Below are 15,513 nucleotides of genomic sequence, written 5' to 3'. Positions count from 1 at the left end.
TATTGACTTTCTGACCTTGGTCAAGTTACTTAATCTTTCTAAGCCTAAATTTTCCTATGTGTTAGAAGGATATATTAATGCTATCTGCCTTATAGAATTGTTTGTTGTTCTTATTCAATGAGTACTACAATTTATATAAGAACTTACTCAGTATCGGGGTTGACACAAAGTATATTGTAACTCAGAATATTTTAACTAGAAGAAAGCCTGACAGAATGGCCAATGAGAATTAAAATGAATTCTGTTTAAATAAGTAGTCTAGTTTGGTGGGATTACACATAGGTATATTTGAAGTTGCCATGTAGATGCAACATATAGAATTGTTAAAGTCTATAAAGCTAAGATCTAGATTTTATATGTGATAGAATGTTATAGCTTTTAAATGTGGAAAGATGCTCATGGTATATTGTAACACAAGAAAAGATTATAATATAGTGTGTACAGCATGGTCCCATTTTTGTTAAAATAAAAACTCAATACTAAATATTTTTAAAAGACGTTATTTTCAATAGTTATGTTGAACCTATTTTGTCCATTTTCTTGATCTTGATTCTCTTATGAATCAGAAATTACAACCCATGTATTCAAAGTGCCATGCAGCCATACCAATAACTGTGGCAAACAGTTTACTTTTCAGATGTGAATCTCCAACTTTGGTGTTAGAATAGAGACAGGTAATTTCTTCTGTACAATTCTGTAGCTGTGTTTATCATGGGTCCAGGCTCTGGGAGAAATGACCAAGGAAGAATTTTTTTTTTGTTTTTTTTTTTAACCATGCTCAATATATAAAATGAATTAAAATTTTTTTTTAATTTACTTTTATTAAATTTTTTTTTTACATTGTTACTATATTCACAGTATTCAATATTCAAAAGGTATAATGGTATACAATACAGTGTTCCTCCTACTTCTGTCCCATTTCCCAGTACCCAGCTCTGGAGGTGACCATTGTTAACAGTTTCTTGTAAATCCTTTCAAACATGTGTCATGCCTATAGAAACAACTTGTAGGTATGTATGTATTTTAAGTCTACTGCCCTTCCCCTCTCCCCCAGTTTATACAAAGGTTCACATACTGTACACACTGTTCTACATCTTGCTTTTTTCAGGAAGACTATTTATATGCAGTTGTCTAAAGTTTTGCAATAAATTATATTATGAAAAAAACAAATATTTATTGAAAATAAATTCTATTTTGGTAAATTTGTATGTGTGTATTTTTTTTTCTTTAAGATTTCCTTTTGTAGCTGTTTCGATTGGCTTTGTTGTGGATAAAAAGGTATGTTGTTTTAAAATTATGATTCGTAAAATGCCTTGCCCTCATTTTCTGAGAAAGTAAATGTGTTTCCTTAATAAATTTAGGTTTGCCTCTGCATTCAATTTATATAACTGCATTATTTCAAATATAAGCCACCTGACTGTTAAAATTATCATGATATTTTTTCCAATGAAGAAAATTTAATGTTTTCTGAAAAGCAGGAGTTACATGGAAAAAATACACACAAGTAACTGAAATATAATTCAGTATTTAATCACTGTTATATACTTTAATCACCATTATATAACATATATATGTGTTATATACAATATAGTCTGCTATTATAGGAAGTGTGATCTGGAATGCTTAATGGAAGTGGTGAGATTTGAGCTAGAAATGCTTTAATAGAGGTCAAATGAAGGGAGACACCGAAAGACCAGGAAGTGGCAGGGGCCTAAGTATGGTAGGAAAGTGCAAAGTATGTTCAGGAATCTAAACATAATTCAACCCTTGCTATATCAAAACCCCATAGAGTAAAATCTGTAGCTAATGCATTTCCTTGCTCTTTGGCTATTTGATTGGTCAGGCAATGAATGATGTTTACTAACATCTTGTATGTGATGTATTTGATCTGAATGCGTGCAAAATATGTAAGAAATCTCTAAAAATAACCCAAATTATTACAAATGAAAGCTTAACTATGGAGTTGTGTTAATCAGTGAGAAATTACAAGGAGCTAAGTAAGCATCTAGCATATAATTAGTCCTGGGCTTTGTGCTATCTCTGTCCTTGAACTCACAGTTCACTGCAGAAGTCAGATGTGGGAATAAATGATAATGTGTGGTGGAACTATGAAAAAATACTGTCGGAACAGAGAAGAGGATGTAACTAATTCTACTGAGAGAGGGTTGGGGAAATCTTCATAATAGAGGGGGTGGTCATTTCAGCTGAGTCTTAGAAAATTAGGGATTCACCAGATAGAGAAGGAAAGCAAAATATTTTAATTAGAACAGGTTAGAGAAATTGAGGAGGAGGATGTGTATGGTGAATGATAAGATGTTCATAGTGAGTGAAACACTGGAAGTGGTAGGAGCAGAGGTTGATGAGGTAACCTGTAGCCATATTGTGAGACATTGCAGCCTATCCATGCCAGAAGATTTAGACTTTGCTTTTAGGCAGTAGGAAACCAGCAGAAGTTTATAAGAGAAGAGTGACAGATAATTCCAGCAATGTAGAGATTATACTGGAAGGACAGGTGATTCTGAACTGGGGGTGGGGAAGTTGATGGGGCAGTGAAACTAGTCAAGAAAATGCCAGAATCAAAAAGTGTTTTTAAGATAAATTTGAAGCAGGAGACTTGTGGAGAAGGAATGGAATGTGGTCAACCAATGACTGATTTTTGCCTCTTTGGTTGAGTTTCTGCAAGACTAGATTCTTACCTGTGATGAGGGGTTGTTGGTAGCCAAAACTGTAAGTGATAGTAGAATTTATGGACTGGAAAGATTCAACCTATAAGAATATAAAGAATTAAAAGGGAAATGAAAGAAGGAAAAAAAAACTCGAGCTACACAACTTTTAAGGGCTAGGCAGAGAAGAAGATTCTAAAATAATGAAACTGACATGGATTAGTGAATGAGGTAGGAGAATTAAGATACTGCCTGAAACATGGAGGTGATTAGGTATTGAGAAGTGATGGTCAGCAGTCTCCAATTCTTCAGAGAAGGCATTTAGTCAGTGAGAGTTCATTGGAGATCTCTGAGGGGTGTTTTAGAGGAATGAGTGATCAGGGCAGAAGCCAAATTGTAATCAGAGGAGAACAGGAGGTGCTAAGTGTAGTCTACTCTTTGGCAGTGGAGGGAAAGGGACATGTTAGCATCTTGAAGTGGTTAAGTTAAGGGAAGGTTTGATAAGAGAAGGAAAGACATAGGAATAAGGTACTAGGAGAGAAATCCAAGAGAAGAATCAATTGATGGAGCAGTTTTTCAGAGGATGTGTGAAGGGGGCAGGATTCATAACATAGGAGGAAGGATTCACTTTTGAGAGTAGGAAAGATCTCTTTATCTAAGGCAAGAGGGAGAAAGGTTAGGTGGGTGCTCTTAGGATTAGAAATGGATGGAAAGAAAGTCAGGGATTTCAGATCTGACAGCCTCTTCTGAGTAGGCTGGATATTAGCATTTTACATGTACTACAGTTTAGCCACTTGAACACTTAGTATACCAGATTTTCTTGTTAGTTTCTTAGAAAAAGTATTGATTTAATGAAAAAAAAATACTCAGTTTGGTAAAAGAAACTTGTTTCCTTCTGCAGATGGAATTTGGAGTTGTATATAGTTGTGTGGAGGATAAAATGTATACAGGCAGGAAAGGAAAAGGTGCCTTTTGTAATGGTGAAAAACTACAGGTTTCACAACAAGAAGGTGGGTTTATCTTTAATTTTTGGTGGGATTGCTATTATGTACTCTTATTTTATTTTATTTTTTATGTTAGCCTCTGGAGTTCTCCAAGTGTTAACTAATTCCTAAATGGTGTTTATTTACTCTTCATTTTAAAATTTTGAGCTCAGTTTTCAATGTGGTTATTTTAGTTTCCTGGCTACTAAACAATGGGTTTACTATACAGTGGGTTGGTTAACAGCTGAAATTTATTGGCCAACAGTTTCAGAGGCTAGAAGGCTTGCTCTCTCTCCTGGGGTTGGTATCTTCTGGCTGGCCAGCAGTCTTTGGGTTTCTTTGGCTTTTGTGTCACATGGCAATGCACATGGCAGCATCTCCTTTCTCTTTCAGGCTCCATTGACCTCCAGCTTCTGACTGCTCCCCGTGGCTTCCTCTTTGTGTCCAATTTCCTTAGCTTATAAGGATTTGGGGCATATTGGATTAAGGCCCACATACATTTCAGTTAGGGCACACCTTAACTAATAACATCTTCAAAGGTCCTATTTACAAATGAGCTCACACCCACCGGACTGCGGATTAGGACCTGAACATGTCTTTTGTGGGGAGTATGATTCAGTCCCCAAAAGCAGTAGCAACAAACAAACATTAACATTTCAGGCTCAGCATCGTGCTTAATAAGACCAGTTCTCTGCCCTTGTGCGAGTTCATGGTTAATTGTTTCGCCATTGCATTTCCGATTCTTTGTAGTATTCCTCTTATCTGATGCTATTGGGACCAATTATTAGACAGCAAATAGAAAAAAAAAGTTTGTTTAAAGCTAGGAATCACTAAAAATGATTAAAAATTATACATCTACATTTTTATGAGCTAGATGATGGGAGTTTTAAGTCTTCTTTCTCTGCAACTGCTGATAGAAGTTTTGAATCACCTATATATAAACCACATCCAACATTTTCCACAGTTCACCCTTTCAGATTCTTTCAAATGCAGCAAAAACTTAAACTTGGAAAACAATCTGAGTTTAGAATCCTTCCAGACTTAGATCATTTTTCCCCTCAATCTTTTATAGTTGTCTTGTCCACAGTTAATTTGAGAGTAGATTTTTAGTTCATTTCTTTTTTATTAAACTCTAAGACCCAATGATTAACTTCAAAGATGGTAATATGAAAAAATGTACATCTTTGATTTGAAGGAATGTGTTAGTTTCTATAGAAACAACTCTTTATATTCATTTTTTGTTTTATATAATACTTAATTAAATTGTGTAATTATTAAAAGAAATACAGTTATAAACATGATTGGGAACAAACATATCTAGTAAGCATACAGTCTCAACTAGTGGGAAGAGATAAAGTGTGGGAGTTTACTAGAGAATAGCCTGTTAGCCAAGTCTGTTGAGTATATCATGAGCTTCAGTCAGGATGTTTCAGAGGGAATGGAGAGCATTGGATAATCTGTCAAGTTGGTAAATGGACTTCATGTAAGAGAACTACCACTTATTTTTAACTTTATTTTAGTTAATACTGCTGTTTTATTTCAAATCTATGTATAAATTTTTTATTGAATTTAATTTCTAAATTCCACTTTTTTACATTTAGGGTTTTTTTGGTTTGTTTCCTACTAAAGTTTTCATGCATGCAGGAAAATCAATTATACTCTACTTTTTGGGGGATGGCCTAGAATGATAGACTCTTTGATAATTATAAAAATAATCACTTGGGGATAATAAATTTATCAGAATTGTTATATTTAAAGGCTTAGAAAGAAACAAATTTGATAAAATTAACACAAGGTATAAAAATATCCTATTTTATTCTGAATTACAAATGTCAAAATTTCCCCCAGGATTCTAATTATTAAAATGTAATAAACATCTAATCTGCTTATTTAAAATATTCTCTTTTAGATATTACAAAGTCACTCTTGGTGACAGAGTTTGGCTCTTCCAGAACACCAGAGACCATAAGAATTGTTCTTTCTAATATGGAAAAGCTTCTTTCCATTCCCATTCATGGGTAAGCTCTTTTCATTTCCCACCTGATAATTTTTTTTTTTTTTTTAAATTTCTTAGGTGCAAAGTTCAGAACCTAATAAATTATTCCAAATTTCTCCCAGCAACACCTTTCCTGGAATTAGTTCTCTGGGTTGGACCCCCTCAGTTGACTCAGATAATTTAATATTTTGGGGAATGAATGTCTCTTTAGAAATGAAATATTTATTACCACACAAGGGATGAGTAACCTAATTCTAATTTTGTAATATAATTGTTTTAACTTTTAATTTGAAAATAATTTCAAACTTACAAAAAAATTGCAGAAATAAAACAGTATAGATAGCAATAGTATATCCTTTACCCATATCCACTTACTATAAACATTTTATCCCATTTGCTTTGTCATTGTATAATTTTTGTGCAAGTGTGTGTTTGCTCTTTCTCTCTCTCTGTATGTGTGTGAGTGTATACACACACATTTTTTCCCAGAACCATCTTAGGGTAAATTCTATATATATCATAGCTATTTATCCCTATACTCTTCAGTCTGTTTCCAAATAGGAATATTCTCTTTCATGACCCCAATACAGTTACTGGCTTCATAAATTTACTTTTTATCTAATTTGCTATCTGTATCACAATTTTGCCAGTTGATCTAATTATGTCCTTTATAGTTTTTGCCCTCCAGTACATGACTCAATCTAGGGTCAGGAATTAACATACAGTTGTCTTATATGTCCTTTAGCCTCTTTTAATCTGGAAGGTTTCCACAGCCTGAGTTGTTATCCATTTCTTCTAGGTTTTCAAATTTACTTGAATAGATGTAGGCAAGCAATCTTTTTTTTTCCCGAGTTCATCCATATCAATAGTTATTTCTCCCTTGTCACCACTTCTTTTGTATATGTGTGCTTCTTTTTTTGTATTCATTAAATTAGCTAATGATTTGTCTATTTTGTTTATCTTTTCAAGGAATCAGGATTTTAATATATTAATTTGATCTACTGTTTTTCTCCTCTGTACCTAATTATTTATTTCCTTCCTTGTGCTTTCTTTTGGCTCACTTTCTTGTGTCCTGATTTTTTTTTCTTTTTGAGTGAAGAATTGATTTATTTTCATTTTTTTATTTTTATTGATAAAATTTAAATTTTATTAATGACCACTGCTTTAAATGTATCCCATGGATTTTGATGTGTAGTGTTTTCATTATAATTATTTTTCATAAATATTCTAATTTCTGTTTGTATTTTCCATCTCACCTTCAACTTGTGTTCTTTAATTTCCAAGTGGTTGGGCCTTTTGGTTTTTATTTCATTTTCAATTTGAAGTTTTATTCCATTTTAATATTTTTGCTTTATGGGATCTACTGATGTTTTCTGCATGCTCTAGTATATAATCAAATTTTGTGAAAGTTCCGTGTGCACTGAAAAGTGTATTTTCTCTATTTTCAGGGTATAATATTTGATGTATAATCAAAAGATTACCTTATTATGTTGGTTTTTTTTTGTTTTATTTTTTTTTTTGTCTATTTGATCTGTCTCATACTGAGAGGGATGTGTTAAATCTTCTATTTTTAATGTGGTTCTATGTATTTCTCCTTGCAAACCTTGTAGGTTTTATTTTATATAGGTGAATTCTAAGTTATTTGATCCCTAGATATTTGTAATTGTTATACCTTTATTGTATAATTTTAACCTTATAAAGTTCCTAATGTATTATTTTCCTAGCTTCTGAAACAAGTACCATACAATGGGTTGGGTTGGCTTAAACACTGGGAAATTATTGGCTCACAGTTTTGAGGCCAGAGGAAGTCCAAAATTGAGGCATTAGCAAGGCAACACTTTCTTTCAGAAAACTAACATTCTTGGGCTGGCTGCTGATCATCCCTGGTCCTTGTGTTTTCTGTCATTTGGCAGTGCATGTGGCACATCTTCTCCTTTCACCTCCGGATTCTACTGACTTCCTGCTTCTGGCTTTTCCCCCCTTGGTTTTCTCTATGTGACCTTCTCTATTCCCTTCCAGTAATAGGATTAAAACCTGTTGTAAATTAGTTGGGCCACACCTTAACTGAAGTGATCATCCAAAGGTCCTGTTTACCATGAATTCGCACCCATAGGAATGGATTAAGGTTGGGGTGCATAACTCCAAGCCAACACACCTAGTCTTATTTAATTTTATTTTCTTGAAGTCTATTTTGGTATCAGGATTACAATCCCTGCTTTCTTATTGTTTCCATTTGACTGGTAAATGTTTGTCTACCCTTTTGTTTTTAGCCTTTTTGAATCACTGCATTTTAAATATGTCTCTTGTATTCAGCATGGAGTGAGTTTTGCTTTTTTTCCCTTTAAAAGATAAATTAGGCCTGAGTATTTATTGATGTGACTGTTTTATTTGGTCTCAATTCTGTCATTTTTTTCTTATTTTGTAATTGCCATGTGTACTATGTTAGAGTCACTATATTTATTTGGTGTGTCTTGTCTGCTGGTAGTTTGCTTTGTTTTAGTTTCTTTCGGTGTTTGTGCAAGTTTGCATTTTAATCTGGGCAGTTTTTTGATATTGAAACTTTTTCTAGTGCCCCCCAATCCTCTCTTTCCTTTCTTAGCCTTTCATTATCTGTAAATGTGCTTTATATAACAGTGATTTTTTTATTCTAATTTCTCCTTTTTCTCTCCCTTTTCATCCCATTTTTAATGTTACATTCTTTCTACTTTGTTAGTATATATCATTTTTACATGTTATTCTTCAATCCATGATCCTACCCTTTGATTTTAGTTCTACAGTTAATGATATAAAATGCTCACTACCTGTCCTTTTGGGAAGTTTTTCCAGTCACGTTTTGATTGGATGAAGTTCATTCTCTAAGGGATTCCTTGGGAGGGACACATGTGCACAGTATTCCGTAAGCTTTGGAACTGTCCACACTGTTTTTCTGTTTTGAAACTTGAAGGATGACCTGGCTGGATATATTATCCTTAATGAAAGAAAGTACAAACTAAATTTCTTGGCAATACTATTTCACTGTTGCCTTGCTTTGTATCAGGTTTTTGAAAAATCGGATGCCAAGCCAATTTTCTTGCCTTTGTAAATAATTTCACCTTTTACCTGAGGCTCTGAGAATTTTTCTTTCCCCTTTATTTTCAGTCTCTAAAGGCTTATAGTTTTATCTGGGTTTTTCCAGGAGGGTAATAGGAAGTTTCAAATCAAGATGCCACCTTTGTTCTCCAAACCTTGACGTCCTCTTGTAATATAATTTTTGTGAGGAAATTAGAAGCAAATGTTAATATAGTTACATATGTTTATCCTTGAAATTTCAAGAAAAAACTAGAGGTTTTAATGTAGTGAATGGCTGTATTAAATAGCATTTCTCAGACCATTATTTTAGTTGTTTGCATGAAAGTAACAATTAAAAAAGCTGTTGAACACCACAGGTTTTTGTGGTTTTATTTTGCCACCAGTTGTTCCTCCCATTTTCCATCTGAAAATAACCACCGTTGAATCATAAGACTTTTTTTTTAGTTTTTATTTTTTATTATTTTTTATTTTTTTATTTTTTTTTATTTTATTACTTTATTTTATTACACTGGATAAAGGGGTTGTCAGTCCCAATGTTTTTACAATCACACGGTTACACGATAAAACCTATATAGTTATATAATCATTATCAAAAGATCAAGGCTGCTGGATTACAGTTCAACATTTTCAGGTATTTTCTCTGGTTACTCTAATTCACTAGAAACTAAAAAGAAATATCTATATAATGAGTCAGTAGTCATAATCATTTGTTAAATTCTGGGAGTCTTTTTTAAAAAAATCTACTAGCTAAAAATAATTTATACACTACCAGACAAAAATGATTTGCGATTTACCAGCCCTCTACACCCTAACTTTACAGAGTCTGGGTCTTAATCGATGGGCAAAGTAGGACAAGCCAAGATTACTTCCCCTAGAACATCCGATGACACTGAATGAGCTTCTTAGATAATGCTCCAGTAAGACATTGACAGAGTATGAAGCAATCTTTTTGTCATATTTTTAAAGTTCTAGATAATTTTTAGAAAATATTTCTGTGATTTCACTCTCTCCTGACTTTGCTTCTGTTTCTTTTTCAGTATCTGTGATGTCTCTTTCTCTGCCTCTCTCTCTCTTTTTTTTGTTTTGAAATAAATTCAAGATTATAGGAACAGTTGCAAAAACAATACATAAGACTCTTAAAGAACTGATCAGAGGTCATCCAATAATCCAGCTTTATTTTGTAGCTGACTGAGGTTCAGAGAGGTGAGATGGTTGCCTGAGACCACACAGCTTGATGGAGATGTGACTTAGAACCCTGGCTTCTGGACCTTTTCTCTTTCTCCAGTATTAGCTTCTCTTTTTAACACTGAGGACATTCAAAGTATAGTTTGACCATTATACACACTATAATTTTGGGTTGTAAATCTGTGATGTATATAGTAATGAGTAAAGTAAAAGAAAAGAGTTGCTGTCAAGTAGCTACAGAACCTCCCAGAATGGATTCCTTGAGGGAAGAGCAATATTATTTTAAAAGCAGCTGTTGCCGTGTGATCTTTTGAAGCAAGGACTTGGGACTTTAACTGTGGGCAGTAAAGTGCTTATGTTAGCCGTAAAAGAGCTGTAAGTGCTTTACAACTTAAACCTTTTTTTTTTTTTTTTGCCATTGGCTAAAGTAAAATATAAAAAGAGACCTTTTATTTCCAGCTTTTTCCAAAGTACAACCAGGGAAATGTTATCAAGGAAAAGTACTGATATTGATTTCTTTTTATGATCTTTTACATTCAGCTGACTCTTCAGTTTTCCGTTGTGATTTCCGAAAGGTTACTTATGCAAAACAAAACAAACTAAAAAGTCATAATCTGAGTGAATGCCTTAAACAAATAGAAACAGTGTAGTAGGTTTCTTCCTAATTAGGAATAGACTTTTATGAGGCACAGTAAATCATTGTAGGTCCATTTCCTTTGTTTAATTTGGGGGGATTGATTTAGATGAAATGCATTGTGTCTGTTTATATAATGTTTTCTGGCATCATGGTTTAGGAAATAATTTCATCATAAGCATAGCTGCTCTTTATTGAGGACCTTCTGTATGCTAGGCACTCTGCTAGGTGCTTTACATATATTATTTGTAATCATTACAATGGTGGTCCAAGAGTAAGTGTTGGTTTCCCAGTTTAATGATGAGAAAGCTAAAACTCTAAGAGAAAAGTTTTTTAAGATTACAGTTTTTAAGCTGCAGAGTGGGAAGCAAACTCAAAGACACTTTTTACTCTATATAATGCTAGTTCTGTAAGAGGATCAGAGTAAGGTAGGATTCAGAACATGTTTGCAGAATCTAGACCAAAGCCTGAATTGCTTGACCATCTCTTTTGTAATATTTGACCATAAGAGAATATGCTCTTGCTGACTACAAGACTCATTGCCCAAGAGCCCGTGATGTTTGTTAGAATAGAAGAACTGCTACTAGCAGGTCACCACTGTTGTTCTTCCCATCTAGGATTCTATTCTGGCTGGAACACCAAAGGATTATTTGTGAAAGATCTTGGTATTTGCTTTCTATGACATGAGATATGAACTATCACATACCCTATATGAAAAGAGGGGGGAAAACCACTAAAGTTAACTTGATTTCATTTATTTGGGGAACAGGGTAACATCGTGGAAATTTGTGCAGTTGCTAGCTCTTTCTTAGATTTGATATGCAGTAAAAACGTAATGCAGTAAAATATATTCCAAATCAGAGGCAGCATGTAATTCTAATCCTTTTTTAAAAAATTGTTTTGGCATAAAGGATATACTCAAGAGAATATTTATTTTTATTTTTAGATACAAAAAAAATACTACATTAGTCATTAATTACCCATTATTTCTTTTAAAAAAATGAAAGAAACTGAAGGATCTTGGTGAATAAAACTCACTAGCCTTCTTTACAGAGGTTTAAACAATTGCAAAAGGATTTTGAGGAAAAGCCATTTGAAAGTAACATGCAACTGTGATGACCCTTTTCGTATAAACACTTCAGTGTGCATTTCCTTTTTAAAAAGGGTCATTCTCTGACATAAACATGATACAATTATAAATACCAAGAAATTAATGCTAATATTTTACCTAATATAGAGATTTTATTCGCATTTTTAAAAATTCTGAACCAAGATCCAACCAAGAATCACACATTGCATTTAGTTATCATTTCTCATTAGTTTCCTTTAATCTGGAGCAGTTAGTCTTTCTTTGCCTTTTTTGACCTTGATATTTTGAAGAATATTGCTGGTTATTTTGTAGAGTGTCTCTTTATTTGAGTTTGTCTGGTTTCATCATGATCGGATTTAGGTTCTGCATTTTTGGCAGGAATGGTGCAAAAGTAATGTTCTGTTCTTTTCACTGCATCGTATCAGGAGGCAAATGATATGTTTGATATTAACTTTGATCTCTTGGTTAGATAGACCAATGTAAAGTTACTCTTTTTTCCATTGTAATTGTTATGAATCTTATGGGGAGCTGTGGTACTATGTAAATATCTCACTTCTCATTAATCTTGCACCCAGTAGTTATAGCATTTATTGAATCTTTCTTGTATCAGTTATTACTATAACGGTTACCAAACCATGTCTACATTTACCTTAATGTGGCATATTTCCATGAAAAAGTTTCTGTGGGAAGGCAAACATGGAGTGGAGTAGCCTTCCCAGGCAGACCTTGATCTGTGCAGAGCTGGGGTGTGTTGTTGTGCCTGAGACACATGCAGTTAGGGATGACTAGTAGCATATTTCCACCCCACCTTGAGAATACTTGTTTGTGGGGCACGTAGTGTGTATGCATAAGTAAAACATTGCAAACTGTAGTCCGTGGGTTTAGACAAAATATGGATGTACATGCATACCATTACAATAGAATTATAGTATTTTCTTCAGTGTTTTTTTTTTTTTTTGAAAATGATGCCATTGATGTACTGATTATCTTATTGAATGATTGTTTTGTGAGGATTAATAACTGCCATTTCTAGTACACCATGAAAACTAGATTTTACGTATTTTCTTTAAAAATTTGATACCATCTTTTCTTACATTTATCCCATGAAGTGGTTCAGGTTATCTCAATCGACACCCAAAATAAACTGAAGTTAAGGAGAAATACCTTATTTGAAAGGGCTGTTTCTCCAATCGTGTTTTTAAATGTATTTTTTAGGATTCGGGGTGTTGGAACAGCAGCTGTTAACATGTGCCTTGTGGCAACTGGAGGAGCAGATGCGTATTATGAAATGGGAATTCACTGCTGGGATATGGCAGGAGCTGGCATCATTGTTACTGAAGCTGGTGGAGTGCTGATAGATGTAACAGGTAAAATACTGGGATGATAAAGCATTTTCTCTTCCCATCTGTTGGACTTATTTTCATATATGGCTGTTGTTTCTTTTTATTTTTAAACCTTCGATTTTATTGTACTTTTAACTCTTAAAGCAAAAGCAAGCCAGGTAATTTTTTTGCAGTGTCAAAATAACAAACATTGGGAGATAGAATCAAGGATTAAGACACCAATGTTAGTGTGGGACTGACTTACTAAGTGGCTAAGCCTCTTCAAAAGTGATGGTGTAATTTTTAAAGTGAAGGGTGAACCTGGGTTAAGAGAATTCACACATGCTTCTGGGAGAAAGCTAACAAAAAAAAAATAAGGAAATTGGAAGGAGAATGCTGTGAAAATTCAGTGGAGCCAAACAGTATAGTCAAACAGTAAATACTCCTCCAAAATAAAGAAGTAGTAAGAGTAACAACAATAGTGCACAAAAAAAGAAATAGAAAGAGGAAAGATGAGATTTTTCACACTAGTATGAGCTGGATCATCCCAAGGGTGTTTATTTAAAAAAAAAAAAAAGATACATTTATCTACTGCCAAAGCCTAATCTTGCAGTTTTGTGACAGGGTAGGTTTTTAAAAGATAACTGAAAGTATTAAAATATTATGATTAACTATTAATACACACTGCTATACTAGTTTTACATGAATTATTTTTGTATAAGATATAACCATTTTCCATATTTGATTTGATTTCAGGTGGACCATTTGATTTGATGTCACGAAGAATAATTGCTGCAAGTAGTAGAACATTAGCTGAGAGGATAGCTGAAGAAATTCAAATAGTACCTTTTCAAAGAGACGATGAAGATTAATTTCAACAGCCTCACTTATACAGTCACATTTGCTTTTCCCCAGATTTGATGACATATGGGCGGTGGTACAAAAAATTAAGACATCTGTTTCAGATAGGCAGTGTGTTTGGTTTAAATTGTCTTTTATGTTCAGATTGGAAAATTGGAACTTGTTCCATATTTTACTAAGACTAGGTATGCAAGAATAGATGAAATGTTTGTTTCATTGTTTTAAAAAGTTTTATGGGTAAGATTTCACTTTGGGAAAAATTCCGAGGCAATACAGTGCATGAGACAGGTATCATATCAACTGGAATAGTTAGCGAATTTGAGTTTCTAAGTGTATATAGTTCCCTGTAGTATTGGCTTGCTATTTAGATACATAAGCACTCTTTAATTAGAAAGTTACCTTTTTGGAAATATTTTTTTCTCTTTAGTCCCAAAAGACATTTTTAATTAAATTTGTAAGGGTATAATGAGTACCTTTTAGACCAAGGCTCCTCTCTTTACAGAGAACCTTATTTGTTTTATTCACAGTATATACATAGCTGTCCAGCAGTACCTGTCAAACAGTAGGCACTCCAAAAAAAGGTGCTGAAAGAATGAATATTTTAAGGGCAGCATAGTTGCAACAAATTCATAAAAGTAGTGAGCTTATCATTCCATACTTTTGCTTTAGGTATTTTTGAAGAAAAACCTATCTAGTTATCCTTTTTAACATTTTACATTACATCCCATTTTACATTTCAGATTTCCGTACCATTTCACATTACCATATCACCAATTATTTCTTATTGTACATTTCTGCAATTAATACATTTTCTAAAGCACTGCATTGCAGTATTTGTGTGGATTCACTTTAAAGTGCCCATATAAGAGGAAAGAAACTGTTTTTAAAAGGCACTCTCATCAGGTATCTGATATAATTAGATATGGTATATCAGTTTACTAAATTGAATATTTTTGTTTTAAGATGTTTACACCGATTTTGTTGTGCACAGGAAACCTGGAACCTGGCAAATATACTGTATCGTTAATATTGAACTGTTTGTTTTCTTTCCAAACTCCCTCTTTATTTCCAGGCTGGATTTTATTTTAAATATTTCTTAAAAGTCTGTGGCTTATCAAACTCAGAAAGAAAACTGTACTGTTTCATAGATATTTTTAAAGATTAATTTATTGTTTGGCCTTGTTGCTTGACATGTGAACAGACAATTAAGGTTTATTATAGGCTTTTGTGAGCCTTGTATTTGGTAAAATGGAAAGTGCTTCTATAAAGTTTTCAAGGTAGGGGGTTATTTTATTGTGTACATCTAATACATTAAAGACATATGATACTAAGGCTTGAGTATTATGATTACTGTATTTGTAGAGTTGATAGTATGTACTTAAAACATCTCATACTGAATTATTCTAAGACAGGTTGTTATTGCAATTAAATTTATTTTAATTAAGACCATCATGAATAACATTTTAAACAAAAAGTATAATTGACATTTCCATTATTAAAGTTTATAGTTTACACTCTTTTTAGTGATTTTGTGTTGGGTTAATATGTATTGCATTTGTGATTGAATATTGTTTTAGTCTCCTTAGCTGCTTAAGCAAATACCATGCAATGGGTCCGCTTAAACAATGGGAATTTATTTGCTTACAGTTTTGAGGTTAGAAAAAGTCCAAATCAAGGCATCATCAAGGTTGTGCTTTCTCCATCAAGGTG

General features: G+C 33.3%; 1 protein-coding gene across 3 annotated transcripts in view; it reads left to right on the top strand.

Moving 5' to 3' along the window:
- The window catches only part of IMPA1 (inositol monophosphatase 1), a 36,041-nt gene extending 20,906 nt beyond the window's left edge, over nt 1-15,135 (top strand). For all 3 annotated transcript variants that reach the window (XM_037803107.1, XM_037803108.1, XM_037803106.1), the window contains 5 exons: nt 1,233-1,278; nt 3,565-3,673; nt 5,556-5,664; nt 12,836-12,987; nt 13,699-15,135. In XM_037803107.1, the coding sequence (XP_037659035.1) occupies nt 1,233-1,278; nt 3,565-3,673; nt 5,556-5,664; nt 12,836-12,987; nt 13,699-13,814 (532 nt within the window). In that variant the 3' untranslated portion in view covers nt 13,815-15,135. The remainder of the gene's footprint in view (nt 1-1,232; nt 1,279-3,564; nt 3,674-5,555; nt 5,665-12,835; nt 12,988-13,698) is intronic.
- Nucleotides 15,136-15,513: the final 378 nt, after the last annotated feature.

This window comes from Choloepus didactylus, chromosome 14 (genome assembly GCF_015220235.1).
Source record: "Choloepus didactylus isolate mChoDid1 chromosome 14, mChoDid1.pri, whole genome shotgun sequence".
Taxonomy (NCBI): domain Eukaryota; kingdom Metazoa; phylum Chordata; class Mammalia; order Pilosa; family Megalonychidae; genus Choloepus; species Choloepus didactylus.
The sequence above is the reverse complement of the archived record's forward strand: the minus strand, read 5'-3'. Positions and strand labels throughout refer to the sequence as shown.